Source organism: Corvus hawaiiensis, chromosome 24, assembly GCF_020740725.1.
Source record: "Corvus hawaiiensis isolate bCorHaw1 chromosome 24, bCorHaw1.pri.cur, whole genome shotgun sequence".
Classification (NCBI taxonomy): domain Eukaryota; kingdom Metazoa; phylum Chordata; class Aves; order Passeriformes; family Corvidae; genus Corvus; species Corvus hawaiiensis.
In genome coordinates this window covers 1,539,444-1,561,896 of record NC_063236.1, presented here as the reverse complement: position 1 = coordinate 1,561,896, position 22,453 = coordinate 1,539,444, and the positions used below count along the sequence as shown (strand labels likewise).

The following is a 22,453-nucleotide window of genomic DNA, read 5'->3' as shown; positions in this document are numbered from 1 at the left end:
GGTGTTTTTCCCCCCCTCCTCCCACCGGGATACCGGGATTTTGGTCCCCCTTTCAACCGGGATCCCCCCGTGTGCCCTCCCGGCCGCCCTCCACCCCACAGGCCAGGCCACAGCTCGTATCCAAAGTGTTTTATATATAATTTATCTGTACACACGAAGGACAAAGTACCTCAGGTCTGCGCTGGGGTGAGGGGGCCAGTGCCCCCCCCCCCTTCCCCCCGGGCTGAGCCCCCCCCGCCCCAAAACTGCTTCAAAAAAAAAAAAAAGAAAAGAAAAAAAAAAAAAAAAAAGTCACTTCATTAGGGTTTTTTTTGCATTTAAAAGGGGGGGGTCTGCCCCCCCCCCTCCCCGCCACAGTCCCCCCGGAGGGAGCTGGGACCCCCGGGGGGTGAGGGGGCTGCGGAGATGCTGGGCCTGCGCCTCCCCACCCCCCGCAGGCGGCACTTCAATTTGGCACATGGAGGGGGCTGGGCAGCCCCCCGCCCCCAAAACCCCCTGCAGTCCCTTTCCTGGGGGGGCCCCATCTCCCCTCTTTGGCACATGGGGGGTTTCAGCAAAGGGATGGGGGTTACCATGACACCCCCCACCCCAAGAAACACCCCGGTGCAGGGCTGGGAAACACCCCCTAAAACACCCCCGGAGAGGGGGCACAGGGTCACCTCCCCACACCCCCCAACCACCTCCCTTGTGTCCGTTTCTCCCTTTTCTTTGTTTTTTTAATACGTGGATTTGGGGAATTTTCCTTTTTTCTTTGCCTGAGCTCGGCACAGGCTGGGGGAGCCCTCGGCGTGCGGGGACACCGTGGGGACCCCCCTAACTGCCCCCAGGGCCCGCATTGAGGAAGTAGGTGGTCATCTCCCCCTTGCCCTTGACCTTGACCAGCCCTCGGCACTCCAACACGTAGCCCTTGGCCGCCAGCACCTGGTACAGGTCCGTTGTCACCTGGAGGGGGGACACAGGGGTCAGGGGGGCCCGTGGGGGTCTCTGGGTGGGTGTCCCATGCCCCTCCCGTCCCCGGCTGACCTGGATGCGGTCGGGGACCCCGGTGCTGTCCATGCGGCTCGAGACGTTGACGGTGTTGCCCCAAATGTCATACTGGGGCTTGCGAGCCCCGATGACCCCTGCGACCACCGGGCCCATGTTCAGGCCTGGGGGGACACGGTTGAGAGTCAGGGATGACCCCCACGCTCGGGGAAATGGGGGGAGGGCAAGGGCAGGGGAGAGAAAGAGGGTAGGGAAAAGGGGAAAACGGGGTGAGGAGGGAAAAGAAGGGGTGAGAGGGGGAAAGGGGCTGTGAGATTGGAAAAGGAGGGAGTGATGGGAAAAAGAGGGGTGTGAAGGGGGAAAAAGGTGGGGTGAGAGGGGAAAGGGGAGGTGAGAGGGGAAAAGGAAGGAGTGAGGGGGGGAAAAGGTGGTGTGAGAAGGGGAAGATGGAGCAGGAGGGGAGAAAAGGGAGGGCAAGATGGGGAAAAGGAGGGGTGAGAGAGGAAAAGGGGGTATGGAAGGGAAAAGGAAGAGGTGATTGGGGAAGAGTGGAAAAAGGGGTGCAAGAGCCGCCAGGCACAAAGCCATGAACGACAGCCAGGGGCGTGCATGGGATGGCTGGAGGTGCAGAGGGGCGTGCAAGGGGCGTGCAAGGGCTCACCGATCTTCATCTGAAAGTTGTTGAAGGAGTGCTCGTTGATGTACTTCATCTGCTCCATGAGGTGCATGGCGTAGTCGGCCAGCGCTGCGATGTGGCTCCGGCCCTCGCGGTCGTAGGTGGCCGCGTTGAGCCCCGACGCCGCCATGTAGGTGCTGCCGATGGTCTTGATCTTCTCCAGCTGCCGGTACTTCTGCTCGCTGATGATCTGGGGGGACGGGGTGGGGTCACCCCCACAGCGCCTCGACGGGGCGATGGGTACCCCAAATCCTGCACCCCCATCCCATGGCTCCATGAGTGCTGCTCCGTGGCTTTTCCAGCACCTCCTGCACCCTGCACTATGGCGCCATAAATGCTCCTCCACGGCCTCTCCAGCACCCCGTGACCCCATCCCCTGCACCCCAGCCTCATCTGTGGCGTTCCACAACCTCTCCAGCACCCTGTGCACACCATCTCCTGCAGCCTGTCCCCGAACACGGTGCTCTGCAGGCTCTCTGTACCTCGTGCACCCCATCTTCTCGCACCTCATTCATGGTGCTCCACAGCCTCTCCAGCACCCCATGAATCCCATCCCCTGCACCCCGTCCTCATCCATGGTGCTCCACAGCTTCTCCAGCACCCCATATCTGCATCCCCTATACCCCATCCTCATCCAGGGTGCTCCACAGACTCTCCAGCACCCTGTGCACACCATCTCCCTGCACCCCATCCCCAAACAAGGTGTTCCACAGCCTCTCCAACACCCCATGAATCCCATCCGCTGCACCCCATCCTCCTCCATGGTGTTCCACAGACTCTCCAGCACCCCAGTGAACACCATCTCCTGTCCCTGTCCCCAAACATGGTGTTCCACAGCCTCTCCAACACCCCATCTTCCTGCACCCCATCCCTGTGCACCCTATCCACGCTGCTCCACAGCCTCTCCAGCACCCCACGAACCCCATCCGCTGCACCCCATGAACCCCATCCACGCTGCTCCACAGCCTCTCCAGCATGCCCTGCACCCGTTCCTGTGGCTCCATGAAAGCTTCTCCATGGCTTCTCCAAGGATGGAGTACATCCTGTACCTCATTCACGCTGCTCCACAGCCTCTCCAGCACCCCATGAACCCCATCTGCTGCACCCCAACCTCATCCATGGTGTTCCACGGACCCTCCAGCACCCCATGAACCCCATCTGCTGCACCCCAACCTCATCCATGGTGTTCCACGGACCCTCCAGCACCCCATGAACCCCATCTGCTGCACCCCAACCTCCTCCATGGTGTTCCACAGACTCTCCAGCACCCCAGTGAACACCATCTGCTGCACCCCAACCTCCTCCATGGTGTTCCACGGACTCTCCAGCACCCCATGAACCCCATCTGCTGCACCCTGTCCCCAAACATGGTGTTCCACAGCCTCTCCAACACCCCATCTTCCTGCACCCCATCCCTGTGCACCCTATCCACGCTGCTCCACAGCCTCTCCAGCACCCCACGAACCCCATCCGCTGCACCCCAACCCCGCACACTTCACCTCCACACACCCCCTCCCCTCGCCCTTTCTCCGCCCCAGCACCTCATCGAAGTCGGCGATGATCTCGTTGAGCAGCCGCAGACACTCCACGCCCTCGTTGTTGGCCTCCAGCTCCACGTAGAACTCGGAGAAGTTGCTGATGGAGGCGAACATGACGGCCACGCACTCGCAGGACTGGTAGTAGAGCTCGTCGTTGCGCCGCTCTCGTGCCAGGAAGTGTGCGGCCACGTCCTTGGGCAGGATGTTGTGCAGCAGCCGCCGGTTGTAGGCCTGGAGCTCCTCCATCTCCTCCTTCTCGCCCGTTGCCTGCGGGCACAGACCCGTGTGGGAGCTGCCACAGGACCCCGTGGCTGCCCTGGCATCAGGGTATGGGGAGGGGGTTGGTCCCAGCCCCATGGTCACCCCAATCCTGGGGTGCAGAGAAAGGGTCACTCCCAGCCCTGCGGCCACTCCCGGGTCAGGGTGTGGGGAGGGGGGTGATCCTGGCCCTGGACTGGTCCCTGTCCCATGACTGCCCTGGTTCTGGGGTGCAGGGAAGGGTCAGTTCTGGTCCTAGAGTGCAAGGAAGGGGTTGGTTCCAGCCCCAAAGTCATCCTAATCCCAGGGAGCAGGGAAAGAGTCACTTCCAGACCCATGGTCACCCCATTCCCAAGGGAGCAGGGTCAGTCCTAGTCCCACAACCACCCGGGTTCTGGGGTGCTGAGAGGGGTCAGTCTTGTCCCAGAGTATGGGAAGGGGTCAATCCTGACTGCGTGGTCACCCCAGTCCTGGGGTACAGGGAGGGGGTCGGTCCCAGTCCCAGGATGCAGGGAAAGGGTCGTTCCAAGCCCCCCACACCTTGGTCGTACCTGGAGCTTCCAGAGGAAGTCGAGGCGGGCGGTGGACTCGACCTGCTGCGCGTGCAGGTACAGGGCGAGCGCGAACACGGCCAGGACCACGGGGGTCACGTAGCGCAGGGCCACCTTCCCCTCCGCCAGGCTGCAGGACCCCCGGGATCCCTGAGACAGGCTGAGGGACCAGCCCCCACCCATCCAGGGATCCCAAACTGCACCCAGACCCCAAAGGTCCACTCACCCACCCAGGGGAACCCCAAATGTGTACCCAACCCCAAAGATTCACCCACTCACCCAAGAGGCACAAAACCTGCACCCAGACCCCAAACATTCACCTGTCCGTCCCAGGGACCCTCAATCTGCACCTAGACCCCAAAGATCCACTCACTCACCCAAAGGAGCCCCAAATTTGCACCCAGACCCCAAAGCTGAACCCACACCAGAGACCCCGAGGCTGTACCCACCCCCCAGTGCTGCAGCACAGACCCCCAAGGGACCCTCCTGCTTCTGCCCACCCTCACCCCCCTACGCCCAGGTCCCCACTGGCTCCAGTTTGCTGCTCACCACTCTCCCTGCGTCACGTTGAAGGAGGGCCTGTGGGGACAGGAGCCAGGGGTCAGTGGGGTGGGGACACAGCTGCGAGGTGGGGACCGCTGGGGGACCGGGGGCACTCACAGGGCATTGGCCAGGACCAGCAGGTCGGCGTTGTCAAAGAGGGCTGCGTGAGGCCCCTCCACCAGCAGCAGGAACGTGGCCTCGATGCCCACCATGAGCAGCAGCTTCCCGATGCTACTGATGTGCAGGAAGACGGAGCAGGCGAGCAGGCTCAGCACCACGCTGTAGCTGAAGTACTGGGGGGGGGCATGGTGGGGTGCACCGGCACCCCAGGAACACCGGATGGTACCCAGAACACTGGGTGGTACCCCTGGGATCTTTGCAGCACCCAGGGAACCCCAGATGGCACCCCAGGAACCAGGACTGGCATTCCAGGAAGCCCTGTAGCACCCAGGGAACCCCAGACGGCACCCCAGGAACCAGGACTGGCATTCCAGGAACCCCTGTAGTTCCCTGGGAACCCTGGATAGCACCCCTGGGAACCCTGGATAGCACCCCTGGAATGCGGGATGGCACCTCTGGAATGCTGGATGGCACCCCGGGACCCCCTGTAGCACCCTGGGGATACTGGCGGGCACTCCTGGGAATCCCTGATGGCACCCTGGGAACGTCTGCAGCACACTGGGAACCCCAGATGGCACCCCAGGAACCCCAGATGGCACCCCAGGAACTCAGGATGGAACTCCTGGGGAACCCTGGACAGCGCTTGTGGGAACTCTGCAGCACCCCGGTAACCTCTGCAGCACCCTGGGAACCCCAGAGGGCACCCCTGGGAGCTCTTTGGTACCCTGGGAACACCAGCCAGCATCACAGCAACTGCTGAAGCACCCCGAGAACCCCAGCTGGTACCCCAGGAACCCCGAACGGCACCCCAAAGAACCCTCTGCCACCTTAGGAATACCAGCTGAGACCCCAGGAACTCCTGCAGCACCCCAGGGACCCCAGACAGCATTCCAGGAACCCCTGCAGCCCCTTGGGAACACTGGATGGCACCCTTGGGAACCCTGCAGCACCCCAGGAGTCCCAGCACCTCCCCACGCCCACAGGGACCTTGCACCCCTGGGGACACCGTGCCAGCACCCAGCAACCTCAAGGGCTCAGTGCCAGCACCCGCTGAGGACCTTGGACCCGAGTGACCTGTGCCAGCACCCGGTGTCTGTGGGGACCCCGTGCTGGCACCCCGCACCCATGGGGACCCCATGCCAGCACCCTGGGGGACACTGCACCCATGGGGACCCCATGCCAGCACTCCAGGGGACACTGCACCCTCTAGGACCCTGTGCCAGCATGTTTGGGGACACCGTGCCAGCACTCTGGGGAACACTGCCCCCATGGGGACCCCGTGCCAGCACCCTTGGGGACACGATGCCCACAGAGATCCATGCCAGCATCCCTGGGGACACTACACCCATGGGGACCCTCTGCCAGCGCCCAGCAACCTCAAGGACCCTCTGCCAGCGCCCAGGGAGGACTTGGCCCCAGCAGGGACCCCTGTAGGAACCCGACCCCATGCCCTGTGCCAGAGGGTGCCCGCGGCTGCTCACCTCGGGGAAGTCACAGGCCAGCCCGTCCCCATGGCAGGAGCCCGCGGGGGTCCCCAGGGAGAAGTTGAGGGCCCGGAGCTGGCAGGGCCCCACAGCCCCGGGGGTGATGTTGAGCTCACGGGCGGCGCAGTCCCGCAGGGCCACGCGGCTGCAGGAGAACTGGGGGGCCAGAGGGGTGAGACAGTGCCCCACAGCTCCCCACAGCCCCCCACGGCCCCCCACGGCCCCCCATGACCCTACCATGTTGACGAAGGCAGCGATGAAGACGAGGAGGATGGTGAAGACGGCGATGCCGGTGCTGCGGGCACGGGACTGGACGATGCCCCGGGAGAGCTGCTGCAGGGCGGCGGGGAAGAGCTGGGGGGGAACCGAGGACCCTGTAAGGCATGGCCAAGGCCCCCCAAAAACCCTCCCAGCCCTCAGGTACTCACAGTGACACAGGAGTAGATGGCGCAGATGAAGAGGATGGCGGCGAGGAGGATGAAGATGCTGACGTAGACCCCGAGCATCAGCGAGGAGCTGGGCAGAGGTGGGAGGTGAGTTGGGGACGGGGTTGGGGGATCAGAGCTGATGTTTGGGGGGGCTGCGGCACTTACTGGGGGAACACCAGGATCTGGAGGCAGCAGATGAAGCAGAAGACGAGGAGGGTGCAGGCCACGTAGCCACCAAAACGGTCGTCGACCTTCTTGGAGTACTGAGGAGACAGGGGGAGGTGGGGTGGATGGAGAGAGGGGACGGGGGGGACCCCAGGGGAAGAGGGGAGGGGGGCTGAGGGGACACCAGTGAATGGGGTGGAGGGGAATGGGGGAATCTGGGGGATGGGATGGGGGGAAATGGGAGGACCTCAAGGGATCCAGACGGGGGGGGACTGGGGACATCCCAGAGGATGAGATGTGGGGGGACAGGGGCAACCCCAAAGGGGAATGGGGGAACCCCAGAGGATGCAAGGGATGGGATGGAGGGAGATGAGGGGACCCCAGAGGGTGGGGAAAAGGGGGACAGGAGCACCCTGGGGCATGGGATGGAGGGGGATGGGAGGGACTCTAGTGGATGCAGGGAGTGGGATGGAGGGGACTGCAGGGGATGGGATGGGACATGGGGGACCCCAGGGGATGGAATGGTGGGGGACAAGTGGACCCCAGGAGATGGGAGGGGACGGGAGGACCCCAGGGGATGGGAAGGAATGGAGGGGGCAGGGGATGAGGTTGAGAAGGTGGAGGGACCATGAAACCAGCACGGAGAGGACCCCAAGGGACAGAGGAGAGATGGGAGGGACGAAGGTGCTGACGGGGCCGGGGCAGAGGGGACTTCAGGAGACAGATGGGACGGTGGGTCCAGAACACAGGGGACAGAGGGGCCCCCACCTTCTTCTCCAGCTCGGGGGTCTGGAAGGTGAGCAGGAACTTCTTGACGTGGTCCTTGCGGAGCTGGTCGATGCTACGGGCATCGATGGCCCGGCTCAGGAACTCATCCACCTCGTCCTCAGGGTTGAGGGCCTCCTGGGCACCACGGCTGGGGAATGCAGGGGTCAGGACCCTCCCAGGCTCCCAGCTCTGCCTCAGGGAGGGGCTGGTCACGACCGCCCCAGCAGCCCAGCATGGGGACACTCACTTGTCCTTGCTGGAGTCATCAATGCCCTGGGAGACACAAGGGAGATGGAGGTGTCAGCAACACTGGCACGGACGGGGGGGGACCATCATGGACCACAAGGACATGGGACATCCCCCAGGGTCACCCGGGATGGGGGACAGAATTCCAGGGGTAAATGGGATGAGGGGGTGTCCCCAAGGGTTCTTGGCAAGGCCAAGAGGGTTCCCAGGGGTCTGCAAAGGAGGGAGGGGTCTAGGGGGGGATGTCAACACCAGCGAGGACGGGAGACCCCTGAGGGTCCCCAGGATTGGTGAGAACCAGGAGGATCTCCAAGGTCACCAGGGACCACCCAGGAACTGCCCGAGGCCCGCGGGCAGCAGGAGGAAGCCACGAGGGCTGCGGGCAGGGCTGGGGAAGCCACCGACAGCCACGGAAGGGCAGCAAGTGGCTGATAGCACCGCGGTGGGGGTCCCCCATGCCCGATGCCCTCCCCGGCACCGCTCACCATCTGCCGGAAGGCCTTGGAGTCCTTGGTGCGGGAGAAGGAGCGCTCGGGCACCCAGCGCGGCACCAGCCCCTCGGTGGAGTTGGCGCGAGTGCGCTGCAGCTTGGCCAGGATGGCTTTCTCCTCCTTCTGCAGGGTGACACGGCCGTGAGGGGGTGACCCCAGCTTTCCCACGCCCCAGCCGCCCCCCAGCCGCCCCCCAACTCACGCGCTTCTGGCTGCAGCCGACGATCAGGAAGGTCTCGATGTTGTGCTCCTTGAGGTAGGCGTTACGCTCGCCCCCGTGGCCCGGCTCCACCTCGTAGTCCCCGTTCAGGTACTGCAGCGTTGCCCAGGTGATGTGGATGCGCCTGGGGACGGGGAATGAAGGTGCTGAGCCTTCCCTGCCCGGTGCCCCCCACCCCACACCCCAACCCAGCCCCCCCGTCCCGGCTCACCCGGCTTTGCCGCCCGCTTCCATGTGGTTGGCGAGGGTGACATCGTTGGACCAGACGTCGAACTGCCACTTGCGCAGCCCCAGGACGCCGCAGTGAACCCGCCCGCTGTGGATGCCCACGCGCATGTTCACGTTCACCCCCGTCACCTCGCGCACCAGCCTGCAGACGGCACCGGCACCGCGTCACCCCTGGGCGCTCCGTGGCACCCACAGGCGCCTCGAGGTGTCCCCAAGCAACCCTCGGCCTTGCAGGGTTCCCAGGCACCACAGCATCCCATTGGCACCAGGGCATCTCCAGATAGTTCACAGCACCCCCAGGCACCCCATGGCACCCCATGGCCTTTCAGGATTCCCAGACACCACAGCACCCCAAGACACCCCAAAGCACTGCTGGACTCACAGGCACCCCATGGCACCACAGCACCCCCAGGCACCCCATGGCATCCCTAGGCGCTGTGACCCAGACTGGTGAGTTCTGGGGATGTGCCAGGAATGGGACCCGTCCCCCAAGCTGCAGTGGCACCTGGGACTTGCCAAAACTGGGGAAATCACAGCCCCCCCAAGTTGCAGCGGCACCAGGGACACACCAGTGCCAGATGCAGCCCCTCAGGGTTGTGGTAGCACCAGGGACATACCAGCACCACAGTGGGGTGCAGCCCCCCAAATTATGGTGGCACCAGAGATGTCCCAGCCCAGGGGATGGGCACAGCAGGGTCAGGTGCAGCCCCTCAAGCTGTGGTGGCACTGGGGACGGGCACAGCCCCGGTCTCTGCCCCACTCACGAGATGGCCTCGATCATGTCGACGCCCATCTCCACACAGCAGTGCGCGTGGTCCCCGCGCGCCTCCGGCAGCCCCGACACGCAGTAGTAGCAGTCCCCCAGGATCTTGATGCGCAGGCAATGGTTCTCCTGGGGGGCACGAGCAGGTTAGGAGGGCTCCAGGACCCCCCGAACTCCTCTGGCCCCTCCACTCACCGCAGCCAGCTTGTCAAAGCGGGCGAAGAGCTCGTTGAGTGTCATCACCAGCTCCTGGGCCGTGCACTGAGAGGCCAGGCTGGTGAAGCCCTCGATGTCCGCGAAGAGGATGCTGCCAGGAGGAAGAGCACGGGCTGGGCATGGCCCATGCACTGCCCCAGACACCCTCCCCAGTGATACCTCCCCCAAACCTCGCCTGCACCCCTGTCCCCGCAGTACCTGACGTTGTCGTGCTTCTGGATGTAGATCTTGTGGAACATCATGTCCTCCTTCTTGGTGTTGATGTCCTCCTTCATCTCCATGGCCACATGCTGCGGCAGCACCGAGAGCAGCAGCCGCTCCTGCACCCACAGCAGTCCCATCAGCAGGGCTGGGGTGCTGAGGGACCCCCCCAGCCCAGCACGGGGACCCCCGGGACCCCCCATCCCACCTGCTGCCGGTTCTCCCGCTGGAGGTGCAGGCGTGCCTGGATGTAGCCACGGGTCTCCTGGAAGGCCTGGCGCTGCGACACCTCAGCCGGGTAGTGGGTGCAGACCCCCACCACGTTGGTGCAGAGGAAGATCAGGGCATTGGCGCTGAGCTGGGGGGGAGGTGGGCTCGGTGTGACCACCCGGGCATCCCCAGCCACCTCTGCCACCCTCCTCTGTGCCACAGAACCTTGGCTTTGGTAGGGTGGGTGCTGTTCAGGGGAGGAGAGGGGGCTGCAAGGAGGGGGATGTGGGTGTGGGAACATGGGGGCTCTGGGACACGGGGCAGGGAGGATGCAGGGACATGGAGACACAGGGGACAGGGTCGGGGGGATGTGGGGCACCAAAGGACATGGGAAAACAGGGCAAGGGGGCTGCAGGGACATGGGGGACTTGGGGCTGCAGGAAACCAGGGAACAGGGGATGCAGGGACCTGGGGACACAGGGTAGGGGGGCAAAGGGGACCTGGGGACACAGGGTAGGGGGGCAAAGGGGGCATGGGGACAGAGGGTAGGGGGGCAAAGGGGACCTGGGGACACAGGGTAGGGGGGGCAAAGGGGGCATGAGGACTGGGGACACAGGGGACATGCATAGAGTGAATGTGGAGGACCTGTAGATCCAGGACAGGGGGAACATGGGGATGTGGGGATGTAGAAAACCAGAGCAGGGGGGATACGAGGATACAGGGGCCTAAGGCTGGGGGTATATGGGGACCTGGAGCATGGGGGTCACGGGGACGCCCTCGGGAAGCAGAGGAAGTGGGAAAGCGGAGATGACTGCAGTGGGAGCTGCGGTTTGCCCCATCCCCATCTCCCGGGACTGGGGCCAGGGCTATTTATAGCGCTCCAACACAGTGGGACACTGGGAGCAGGGGCCTCACACCCCCCCCAACCCCGGCCCCCTCGCGTCCCCCTGGAGCCCCATCGCTCCTACCCTGAGGGGGTGAACCCTAGCCGGGGGGGTGGCCCCTCCCATGACCCCGCTGGCCTCGGATGTCATTGTGTTCCTTGCCCTGGGCCCCGCGGGGACGGCACGTGGCCCGGGTCCTGGCCAGGCAGGGCGAGGGTGACGGGTGACGAGTGGCCCCGTGCGAGGAGGGAGAGCTGCTGGGGCTGGGAACACGCGGCCCTAGGGTTGGGGGAACCCTCTGCACCCCCTGTGCAAGCAGCACCCTCCTGGGAGAGCCCACCACATCAGAAGGGCAGGACAGGGGACACTGGCAGTGTCCCAGCCCCCCTGGGTGACAGCCACTCCCCTGCCCTGGTGCCCTGGACTTGCGTCCCTCCTCGGGGCTTTCTGCCAGCCCTACAACGGGGGCTTTGTGGGTGCCCCTTCCCCCCAGTGCAGCCCACAATGGTGGGTCTGTGCCGGGGTGAGGGGCCCATCCCATCCCTCGGGGGCTGCGGCACTGCAGAGACCCCCGGCCCCATCACGGGACCTTCCCTGGGGCTCCCCTACCCCGGGGCAGCCAAGGGGCCCCTCCTGCCTCCAGAATTTTCCACCAGCAGAAACACCAAGTGCAAAAAAAAAAAAAAATCCCAATTTTTTTGGGAGAGCGGGATTCAGGGAGGGGAGGTCCCCACCTGCAGGCGGGCGGGACGCCGAGGCGCAGCCCCTCCCGGGTGTGTCCCTCCAGCCCTACCTGCTTCCAGAGGAAGGGGTCGGCAGCGTTGCGGTGCCAGGCGATGGCGAGGTGCAGGACGGAGAGCAGCACCCCGGCCAGCACGGCCGCCCGCATCCGCACGGGCAGCAGCGTGTAGGTGATGTAGATGAAAAAGACGCTCCACCAAACGCCCTCGGCCGCGCTCCGGGGAGCCACGGCCACCGTCCCCAGCGCCTGCACCCCGGCCAGCAGCCCCAGCACCACGTAGCTCACCACCCACATGTAGTCCTGGGGGAAGGCGCTGCGACTGCACAGCACCATGAGGAGCAGGAACAGGGCCGTGGCACCGGCCAGCGCGGCGGCCGCCGGCACGTGCGGGGCGCCGGGCAGGCAGAGGAAGAGCAGCATCACCCCGCAAACCAGCACCAGCACTCCCATCAGCACCGTCAGGCTGCTCTGGTTCATCTGGAAGAAGTAGCGCTGGTAGAGCCGCTCCAGTTTGGCCGACTGGAAGCGTTTGGAGCGGAAAACCTGGAGCAGCCGCCGCCAGCACTCGCCGGCCGATGGTCGCCCCCCATGTCCTCCGGCTCCCTTCGGCCCCTTGGCCTCGCCGTCCTCCAAGCCCGCATCCACCGATTTGAGTCCCAGGTCGCCCGCGGGCCCCTTCTTGCCGTAATGATCCTCCTGCCAAGTGCAGCGCAGCCCCCGGGGGGGTCCTGCACCCCGCTCCATCTCAGGGTCCTGCAGGCAGCTCATGTAGCGGGGGCCACAGAGGCCGGCTCGGGGCCGGGGGCCCTTCTTGCCGTTGCGCTCCCCCCATGCCGTCTTCCGCTCGTCCACCTTGGGCACCAGGATGCCGCTGAACCACGACATGCTGTGGGCATCAAGGAGGGGTCAGCGCTTGGTCCCCCACTCTGACACCCCAAAAGGGGCCCTGGTGTCCACGGGGGTGCAAGGCCATGCAAGGGGTGGAGGGTCCTGGTGTCCCCACCGCCACCCTGGAGGATGCAGACCCCAAGTCCCAGCTCTCCCGCTACCCCCATGGCCCCTGTGGGAATGGCCAGTGCTGGGTTCCCGGTGCTGGGTGCCCGGTGCCAGAATCCCGGTGCACGGTGCTGGGTTCCCGGTGTCGGGTTCCCGTTGTCCCGGTGCCCAGTGTCCTGGTGCCCAGTGCGTGGCCCTGCCGAGGCCGCCCCGAGCCCGCCCTTCCCGGTGCAGCGACCTGCGACAAAGCTGGGACCGACCCGGGCGTCCCGGCCCTGTTTGTCTTGAACGGCGGCCAACGGGCTGTACCGGGCACGGCCGCCCCGGGGCACCGGGAACCAGCCGGGACGTGGCAGCCGGTCCCTGCCCCGGGCGAGCTGCGGTGGAGAACGGCCACCGGGAAGGGCCGGCCCCGGTGGCGGCGGCGGCCGCCTCCCTCCCTCCCTCCCCGGTCCGGGCACGGGAGCTCCGCCGAGCTCGGCCCGTTCACCGGGACCCACCAGCGCCCTCCGGCCGCCGCACCGGACGCTCCCACCGCACCGGCAGCTCCCGCCGCACCGGACCCCCCCGAGCACCGCGCAGCCCTCCGGGGCCGCACCGCTCCGCCGCCCGGGGGCCCAGCCCGGTGTCGCCCCCCCCCGCCCTGATCCCAGTCCCAGTCCCGATCCCGGTCCCGATCCCCGACGCCGCCGCCGCCCCGATCCACTCCCCCCCCCCCCGCCCCTCCCGCCGCTCCCGGTGCGCCCGGGCGGCCCCGCTCACCTCCGCCTCCGGCGCTGCCGCCCGCGGGGCCCCGCGCCCCGCCACGGCCCCGCCGCCGCCCGCTCCTACACGGCGGCCGCGTCGCGTCCCCGCCGCCCCATCCCGCGCCCAGGCCGGGCCCCCGGTGGCGGTGGCGGCCCCGGTCCCGGTCGCGGCCGCGCAGCCCCGGCCCGCCCCGGCCGGTGCCCGCCCCCCCTCCCCCCCCCCCGCCCGGATCCGCTCCCGGGCGCTCCCGGCCGGCGGCCTTAAAGGCGCAGCGGCGGCGGCGGGAACGGCCCGGTACGGCCCGGAGCGGTGGGGGCGGACTCGCACCCCCGGGGCTGCGCACACGCGCACGGACACGAACACACGCACCGACATGGCGGGGACACGCGCGGCTGGGCCCCCCTGTGTCCACACCTCCCAGGCCCCCCCGTGTCCGCACAGCCCCCCCCGAGTGTGTCACTTGCACACCCACCGCAGTGCCCCCCGTGCCTTCCCCCCGCACACCCGCCCCGCGCATCCCGGGACCCCCCTTGCACACGCACACATTGCACACCCCGGCACACGTGTGTTGCATGCACATGTGTGTTCACACGCACACGAACCCCCCTCGCACACGCTCGTACACGCACAAACTTCCCCTTGCACACGCACACGCACGAGAACACATCCCCTTGCACACACGTTTTCCTTGCCGCACACATACACATTGCACATACACACCCTCCTTGCACATTTACACCCCCTCACGCACACACACACCCTTGCACACTCATGCAGCCCCGCTACACACTCGCACATACACCCCTACATATTCGTGTGCAAACACACGGCCCCCCGTGCACACACGCCCGTACACCGCTCAGGTACAGCGGGCGTGCACACGTGTGCAGGTGCACACACACACCGCTTGCACACACAGCCCTTGCACACACCCCCTTTGCACGCACACAGACACTCACGGGGGCACACCCCCCCTTTATCCACACCGCACACACTTCATATACACTCCCTTGCACGCACACACACACTCACCCCTTGCACACGCGCCTTTACACGCACACAGCCCTTACACACGCTGCCCCTGCCTTCACACATACAGTCCTTGCACACACCCCGTTATACACCCCTTACACACTCACAGCCCCCTTGCACGCACACACACACACACGCATCCCTTGCACACGCCCCCCCCCCCCATTTCCACGCACTCTCACACCCAGCTTGGCACAGGGCACCCCCTCACTGCGCTCCCCACCAGCCCACCCCCCCCGTACCCCACGAGTGTGCGTGGGACCGACCCTGCCCTCCCCCCGTGGCCGAAGCTCCCCTTGCCCCCCCTTCCCTCCCCCGCAGCGGCGGCGCCGGGCCGCGCACCCCCCCCACCCCCCTCCCCGCCGCGGCGCCGGGCCCCGGGGAGTGCTGATTAATCATTAATTAGCAGCCGCCGGCGGGGCCGTGTCCCTGCGGCCCCACGCGGAAGTCCCGCCGCGCGGGGGGTGGGAGGCCGGTGCTGGGGCTCCGTGGGGCTCCCGGTCCATCCCCGGCCCGCGGTCCGGTGATGCTGCAGCACCGGAACCGGCCGCCACCGTGGGCACGGCGGGGACACGGGGCGTGGGGTGGATGGGCTGCGTCCCCCCACGGCCCCGCCCGCCCCACGCGGGGGTCTTTGGGGGCGTCACCCCGTGGGGGGGGTGATGCCGCGGCGTGGGGGTGGCAAAAAAAACTGTGGAAGGGGCAGGGCGGCCGCGGGAGCCGTCCCGGTGGGATGCGGGCGGAGGGGCTCGGGCTCCCGCATCCCCGCACAGGCGTGGGCAGGGCCGCGGCGGCCCCGGGGGGCTCCTCTTCCCCGGTACCGCGCGGCCGGTCACCGCAGCACTGCGGGTTGTGGGGAGGGTCCGTTGCCGGTGCCTCCCGGTGGCTGCCCAGCTGCGGGGGCGCGGACCGGCCGCCACGGGGATGGGCGCGGGGGCGGGCAGGCGGGGGCGGGGACGGCCGGGACGCCCCGGCGGCCCCGTGTGATGCGGAGCGCGGCAGTGGCGGCGGCGCGGCCCTTCCCCGCGGAGCGCCGCGGTCCGGTGTGGGGCTGCCCCGCCGGGATCCCCGGGGCTCCGGAGGGTGCCGCCGGGGATGTCCGCCCCGGCGCAGCCTGACGCTCCCGGCTCCTTCCAGGTGAGCAGACCGGAGCCCTCCCGGCCGTCGCGGGCTCCGTGCGGCCCGGTTCGGTTCTGCCCGCAGAGCCGGGGGCCGCCGATGGCAGCGCCGTGGCGGGGCCGCGCCGCCCGGGGCCGCCCGGTGCTCACCGCCTGCTCTCGCCGCAGAGCCCCCGGAGGCTCCCGAAGCGCAAGAGCCGCTTCAAGCGCTCGGACGGCAGCACCTCGTCCGACACCACCTCCAGCATCCTCCGCAGGCAGGTGAGCGGGCCGGCACCGGCACCTACACCGGCACCGACACCAGCGCTGGCACTGGGGCGGGGCAGCCCCGCCAGCCCCGGGGCCGCCGCTGCTGCGGCTCCGCATTGAAGCACGGACCCGGGATGGGGAGCGGGGAGCGGCCGAGCATCTCCCACCCCAACCTCCGCACTGGAGGGAACGACGGGGCCGCCTCCGCCCCGCCGCTCCCCCGGGACCGGGGCTGGGCGCCGGCACCGGGCGCCGGTGGCATCGCAACAGCCGCTCCCCGCGGCTAAAAATAGCGAGTGCTGCGTCAGGGCCGGGCCGGCGGCGGGCACCGGCACTGCGGCGCGGGGGGCGGCCCCGGGAAACTGAGGCAGCGGAAGGGGAACGGGCCGGCAGGAGGTGTAGAGGGGGCCGCGGGGCTCCCCGCCCGCTCCCGCAACCGGCACTGGGCCGCCTCCTCGCGCTGCCAGGGAGAGGCACGGACCCCTCCGCTGCCCCCCACCCGGTGCTCCGGTTCCCTCCGGCCGCCGGCGGGTGAGCGGGTACCGGGGAGGCCCCGTGGAGGGCGGGGGGTTCCTGTAGGGGCGGCCTCAGGAGGCGCAGAGCGGCCCGAGCATCCCGTTTCCCTCGTGGTGGGGTGGCATCTGCTGTTCGGTACTCCCCGGTACCCCCAGGGACCCCGCGACCCGGCCCGGCACCCGGCGCTGCCCCTTCAGCACCTCGGAGAGGGCCCAGCTGGGCCCCGCCATGTGCCCGGTACCGGGGCCGGTGCTCGATGCCTGGTGCCCGGTGCAGGTGTCCGCGGCCGGTCCCGCCGCTGTCCGAAGCCCCCACCCCGCCGAGCGCTGCCCCGAGGTCCCCGGGCCGGCCGCGAGCCGTCCCGGGCCGGTCCCGCCAGGGCCCGTCCCGCTGCGCGGTAACGGGGCGGGCCGGCCCAGTCCCCCGGGGCCCGTCGCTGCCCCCCTCCTCGGGGGCGGGGGGGGGTGGGGGGGGGGGCGCGGCGGGGGGGCGGGAGCGGCTCCGGCCCCGCCGCAGGGCTCGCCCTGCAGACGGGGCTGCTGCCGGCTCGGGGCAGGAGGGGAGCCGCCGCACCGGAGCATGGAGGTACCCACCGGGACCCCCCGCCGCCGCCCCGGAGCCCCGAGCTGCGCGCTGCGGGAGGCTGCACGGCCCCTCTGCCGCTGCTCCGGGACTCCCCTCTCACCCAGAGCTCTCCTCTTGGCAAACTGTCCCCCCCCCCGGGCCACCGGGTGCTGTGCCGGTGACCCGTCCGGGGGCAGCTCATCGGGACCGCTCGGGACTCCCGGCTGCCAGCGGAGCCCCCCGGCGACCCCCGCCAGAGAGGGGCCGGAACCCCCCACCAGCACCGGGAAGGGGGAACGGCGACCCCCAATACACACCCACCCACCCCTCCCGGGCTGAGCGGCGGGGGCGGCTCCGTGCGCCCCGGGGGGGGGCGGTGGGAGGCGGGGGCGGGGAGGGGCGGGGAGGGGCGGTGGCGGCGGAGCGGGCAGGGCCAGCCGGAGCCCGAGCCGCAGCCGGAACCGGAGCCGGTGCCGGTGGAGCGGGGCGGGGGGGCGCGGGCGCGGGCGGCTCGGCTCGGCTCGCCCCGTCTATGTCGTTTTCTGACTCCAGCGCTACCTTCCTGCTCAACGAGGTACCGGCTCCGGTACCGGTCCCGGTACCGCGGGGACCGTGCGCGGGGGGCCGCGGTCGGGCTGGGGGGGAGCTGCGCCCTCCGGGGTGGTGATGGCGCACGAGGGGGGTGTGCCTCGGGGGGGGCCGTGCCCGGTGCAGGGTTCATGCCGGGTGCGGGGGCTGCTGTGCCGCCCCCCGGCCCTTTGTTCCTCGCCGCCGCTCTCGTCCCCCCCCGGCAGATACCGCCGGGACCGGGACCAGGCGGGACGAGAATCCCGATACCCCCGGCAGGGGGCCGATGTTCCAGGCCAGGGGGTGGCTGCATGGGGGGCGTCGTGCTGGAGAGGGGGCTGGAGATGCTGTGCAGGGGGGCCTCACTGGGGTGATGGGGGTGTCGTACTGGGGGGCCTGACTGGAATGCTGCGGAGCCGTACTGGGCATGCTGGGGGGTGGGGGATGCTCGGGGCGCGGGGGGCGGTGACGATGCTGGGGGGGCCGTGCTGGGGAGGCCATGTTGGGGGGGGCTATGCTGGGAAACCATTTTGCCTGCGGGGGGGGCTGGGGGGGGCCCAGGCTCCCCTCAGTGTGAGCGGGGTGGGATGTGCAGGTTAGCGGGGGGCGGTGCTGGGCAGCGGCGCTGAGCTCAGCCCGGCAGGGCCCGGGGGGCCTCGGGGGAGGGGGGGGGGGGCTCAGCCACATCCAGGGACCTATAAATATTTCACCGCAGCTTCTGCGCCTGTTCCAGGCGCAGCGGGCGGTGGGTAAATACCGGCGCGGCGGGGAGGGGGAGCCGGGGGTGCTGCGCTGAGCACCCCAGGGTGGGGGACGACAGCGGCGAGACCCACATCCCCAGGGTGACAGGGGTCATCTCCCCATCCCTGGGGCTGCGGGGGTCTCCGCCGTCACCCCCCCAGCACGTGGGGGCTGCACCCCAGGGCAGCTGTGCTGGGTGATGCCACCGTGGACCCCCGAGAGCTGGAAGGGGGTCAGTAGAGTCCCCACGTGAGGCTGCCATCGCCTCAGCACCAGGTCCCTCTTTGTGGGGGTTCCCCCCACAGCCCCCCGGCACTCAGCCCCGTTCCCCCAGGGCTCGGCGGACTCCTACACCAGCCGCCCATCCCTGGACTCCGACGTGTCCCTGGAAGAGGACCGTGAGGGTGCCCGGCGCGAGGTGGAGAGCCAGGCTCAGCAGCAGCTCGAGAGGGCCAAGGTATGGATGGGGAGACACCCAGGGCATGGCCCGGGGTCGCTGCCAGGGCCCGGGGGTGCTGATCACCCCCCCAAACGCCCCTAGCACAAGCCGGTCGCCTTCGCTGTGCGCACCAATGTCAGCTACTGCGGGGCGCTGGACGAGGAGTGCCCAGTGCAGGGAGCCGCCATCAACTTTGAAGCCAAAGATTTCCTGCACATCAAAGAGGTCAGCTGGGGTGCTGGGGGTGTCGGTTCAGGGCCAGGGACCTCCCCTGCTCTCACCTGTGCCCTGTCCTCACCCAGAAATACAGCAATGATTGGTGGATCGGGCGCCTAGTGAAGGAGGGGGGGGACATCGCCTTCATCCCCAGCCCCCAGCGCCTGGAAGCCATGAGGCTCAAGCAGGAGCAGAAAGCCAGGTAGGGATGGGATCCCCTGGCCCCACCCTGGGGCCCCCAACACTCGCTCACCCCCTTCTTCCCCAGGAGAGCTGGCAATGCCTCGGGCCTCGGCGACAGCGGGAGCCGGCGATCGCCTCCCCCCTCCTTAGGTAAGGGCAGGGGAATTGTGGGGGTCCCGGGGGGGGTCCCCACTTTACTGTCACCAACCTCTGTCTCTTCTCTCCCCAAGCCAAGCAGAAGCAGAAGCAGGTGAGTCCCAGGTGCAGGGCTGTGCTCTGGGCAGGGGGAGGTGAGGAGGGGGCTGCAGGCAGGGCCAAGAGGGGCTGCTTCTGGGGTGGGGTGGGAGCAGAGACCCCCCTCTCTTTCCTGATTATGGGGCTGGGCGTGCTCCAGGATGCCGTGACTGTCTGGAATATGCTCATTGACCCCTTCCTGGCTGGGGGTGGGAGCACAGGGCACTGACACGTCCCCGTGTACCCCTGCAGACGCACCACATCCCACCCTACGACGTGGTCCCCTCCATGCGGCCTGTGGTGCTGGTGGGGCCCTCACTGAAAGGATATGAGGTATGGGGGGGCTGCAGGGTGGCCGCGTTGTGCCCTCGGGATGGTCGCCTGCGCCCCTTGTCCCTTCCCTGCCCATCCTGTGCCGGCGGCGGGCAGATGGTGGGGCCGAGGGCGGCTGGCAGGGTGCTGAGCGGCTGCCACCTCCCTGCCGGTGCCATCTGCCGTGGCTCACCGGGCTGGCGGCCCCGTGGCAGGTCACCGACATGATGCAGAAAGCCCTCTTCGACTTCCTCAAGCACAGATTCGATGGCAGGTGAGACCATCACACCGCCCAGAACCCCCCCTCCTTCCACGGCATGGGGGTTCCCAGGTGGCCATGGTGTCCCTGTGCTCCCCAGGATCTCCATCACCCACATCACAGCTGATCTGTCCCTGGCCAAGCGCTCCATCCTCAACAACCTGGGCAAGCAGGCGATCCTGGAGCGCTCCACCACCCGCTCCAGCATTGGTGAGGGGCCAGGCTCACTCCGGGGGTGCAGGGACCCCCTCCCAGGGGCCAGCCCAACCTGACACGGCCCCCCCCGTGTCCCCCCAGCCGAGGTGCAGAGTGAGATCGAACGCATCTTCGAGCTGGCCAAGTCCCTGCAGCTGGTGGTGCTGGATGCTGACACCATCAACCACCCGGCCCAGCTGGCCAAGACCTCCCTGGCACCCATCATCGTCTACGTCAAGGTGTCCTCGCCCAAGGTGAGGGGTGACCACGGCTCTGGGGGGGTCCTGGCTGCCCCCTGTGGTGCCATCACTCCCCTCTCCCCTCCCCAGGTCCTGCAGCGGCTCATCAAGTCCAGGGGCAAGTCCCAGGTGAAGCACCTCAACGTGCAGATGATGGCAGCCGACAAGCTGGTGCAGTGTCCCCCGGTGAGCCAGCCGGCCCCCCTGCCCTGGGGATGCCTGGGGGGATCCCCGAGCCCTCCCTGACCCCTCTCACCCGCCTCCCCAGGAGCTCTTTGACGTGATCCTGGATGAGAACCAGCTGGAGGATGCCTGTGAGCACCTGGCTGAGTACCTGGAGGTTTACTGGCGTGCCACGCACCACCCGCCACACGCCCCCCACGCCGTCCCCTCGCCCACCGGACTCCCGGGCCTGCAGGTAACCCTGTGGCCCCCTCCCTGCTCCCACGGGGGTATAGGGTGGGGGGGACACACAATCCCCCACTGGCCCCACGGGGACTCAGCACAGGGGTGCTGGGGCCAGGGAGGCTGCACAGCCCCCCACCCCGTCCCCCCAGCCCCTCCCTGCTCCCCACAGGGGTCTGCAGAACAGGGTGGGGGGCGCACAGGTCAGAACTGGGGACACACAGCCCCATTCCATGCTCCTCATGGAATCCAGCACTGGGCTGTCCAGGCTGGGGGGGACATGCAGCTCCCCGGTCCCCTCCCTGCTCCCTACGGACGGCTGGCACAGGGGTCCACAGATGGGGTGGGGGGCACACAGCCCCCCCTCCCTGCTTCCCACGGGGACCCAGCACAGGGTGCCAGGGCCGGGGGGCACACGCAGCCCCCCACCGCAGCCCCTCCCTGCCCACAGAGCCAGCAGCTGCTGGGGGAGCGGGGCGAGCACTCGCCGCTGGAGCACGACAGCCTGATGCCATCAGATGAGGCGGGGGACACCTCGCCCCAGCCTTGGGGGGCCACATCCCAGCGCAGCTCGCGGCACCTGGAGGAGGAGGAGGAGTACGGGGACCCCTACCCCGACCTGTACCAGCCCCACCGGCACCACGGCAGCGGTCCCGGCACGCCGGAGCGCCCGAGCGAGCGCAACCACGACAGGAACTGGCAGCGCAGCCGGCCCTGGGCCAAGGACAGCTATTAGGGGTGGGGAGAGGGGGGGCACGGCTGGGAACCGGCCCCCCCAAACCCCGGGCGCTCCCCGCCTCGCCCCAGCCCCGCGCTGGGGGTGCTCAGACAATCGAACTCCGCACCGGCAGCTTCCTCTGGCCCGGCCCCCCGGGCACGTCTTCAGCCATAAGCACAGCGCGGGGGGGGGGGCCCGGCGGCCAGGATGCCCTGGGACTCCCCGCCAAAGGTTTGGGGAGCCTGGGGACAGACACATGCCTTCGCCCTGCCTCAGTTTCTCCCCCGCCCCGGGCCCTGCATCACAGGTCGGCTCATTCTCCGCAGGGCAACTGCCATGGACAGTGGGTGCCCCCCCCCAAGAAGGGGGGGTAAGGAAGGGGGGGCAGTTGTAGCAGCATCCCCCACCCCGCACAGACCCGAGGAAGAAAGGGAAGGTGCCTGCTCACCCCCGGGACCTGGCCTGCCCCCTCCCCACCCCTGCATGGGACCCCCGGGAGAAGTGGGTCACACCACTCGCTTCGCTCTGCACCGATTCCCCCGCCCCGGTCACCGCAGCCAAACCCCTCCTGCCCCCCGGGATGGGGAGGGCAGAGTGGGGCGGCTGCATGGGGTGTGGGGGCCGCTCCACGCTTGCACCCACTGCCCTGTCCCCGACACCCCCCTGTCCACACTGTCACCGCACGTCACCACAGAGTCCTGTAAATACGGCGCCCACTGCCCTCGGCCGGGGGTCCTGGCGTGGGCTGAGCCCCCCCCGGGGCCATTACTGGTGGGGAGGGGGGGGAAATGGGGTGGGGGCCACAGATTTGTTATAATTTCTTTTGTAGAAAGCACTGATTTCCCTGTAATTGGTTTCAGAAACACACGAGTGCTCAGAGGTGCTGGCGTCCGTGTCTGTGGAGGGGACATGGGGGAACCTGCTCTGGGATGGGGGGGAAGGACACTGCTGGTGGGTTCTGAGCACCTCCAGTGCACCCATTGGGGCACTGCTGGCTTCTGTCCCCA

General features: G+C 68.3%; 2 protein-coding genes across 3 annotated transcripts; one reads left to right on the top strand and one right to left on the bottom strand.

Moving 5' to 3' along the window:
• Positions 1-302: 302 nt before the first annotated feature.
• ADCY6 (adenylate cyclase 6) lies at positions 303-12,602 on the bottom strand. Its single transcript, XM_048327438.1, has 21 exons — positions 11,768-12,602; positions 10,089-10,238; positions 9,878-9,999; positions 9,659-9,770; positions 9,465-9,592; positions 8,684-8,842; positions 8,455-8,596; positions 8,247-8,375; positions 7,763-7,788; positions 7,516-7,663; positions 6,748-6,845; positions 6,583-6,670; positions 6,392-6,508; positions 6,152-6,310; positions 4,668-4,843; positions 4,557-4,586; positions 4,008-4,137; positions 3,202-3,465; positions 1,646-1,850; positions 1,024-1,148; positions 303-942 (listed from the first exon to the last, which is right to left on the bottom strand). Exons 1-21 carry the CDS (start codon positions 12,599-12,601, stop codon positions 814-816), a joined length of 3,471 nt encoding a protein of 1,156 aa, XP_048183395.1. The 5' UTR covers position 12,602; the 3' UTR covers positions 303-813.
• Positions 12,603-15,481: 2,879 nt separating this feature from the next.
• On the top strand, positions 15,482-22,325 carry CACNB3 (calcium voltage-gated channel auxiliary subunit beta 3). Of its 2 annotated transcripts, XM_048327524.1 has the most exons (14): positions 15,482-15,628; positions 15,778-15,870; positions 18,581-18,703; positions 18,788-18,910; positions 18,988-19,103; positions 19,170-19,234; positions 19,315-19,334; positions 19,571-19,651; positions 19,846-19,904; positions 19,990-20,099; positions 20,187-20,338; positions 20,414-20,509; positions 20,592-20,741; positions 21,180-22,325. In XM_048327524.1, the coding sequence occupies exons 1-14, from the start codon at positions 15,587-15,589 to the stop codon at positions 21,462-21,464; spliced, it is 1,515 nt and encodes a 504-aa protein (XP_048183481.1). In that variant the 5' UTR covers positions 15,482-15,586; the 3' UTR covers positions 21,465-22,325. The 2 variants fall into 2 exon arrangements, with proteins under 2 accessions (XP_048183481.1, XP_048183482.1); XM_048327525.1 differs by lacking the exons at positions 15,482-15,628; positions 15,778-15,870 and adding an exon at positions 17,370-17,512.
• The last annotated feature ends 128 nt before the right edge of the window (positions 22,326-22,453 follow it).

Coding starts and splice junctions, on each gene's coding strand:
- ADCY6 (XM_048327438.1), bottom strand. CDS start 12,601: ATGTCGTGGTTCAGCGGCATCCTGGTGCCCAAGGTGGACGAGCGGAAG. Junction 9,771..9,877: donor CAGAAGCACGACAACGTCAG/GTACTGCGGGGA, acceptor TCCTCCTGGCAG/CATCCTCTTCGCGGACATCG. Junction 9,593..9,658: donor GCTTTGACAAGCTGGCTGCG/GTGAGTGGAGGG, acceptor CGTGCCCCCCAG/GAGAACCATTGCCTGCGCAT.
- CACNB3 (XM_048327524.1), top strand. CDS start 15,587: ATGTCCGCCCCGGCGCAGCCTGACGCTCCCGGCTCCTTCCAG. Junction 18,704..18,787: donor AGCAGCTCGAGAGGGCCAAG/GTATGGATGGGG, acceptor AAACGCCCCTAG/CACAAGCCGGTCGCCTTCGC. Junction 20,339..20,413: donor TCAAGGTGTCCTCGCCCAAG/GTGAGGGGTGAC, acceptor TCCCCTCCCCAG/GTCCTGCAGCGGCTCATCAA.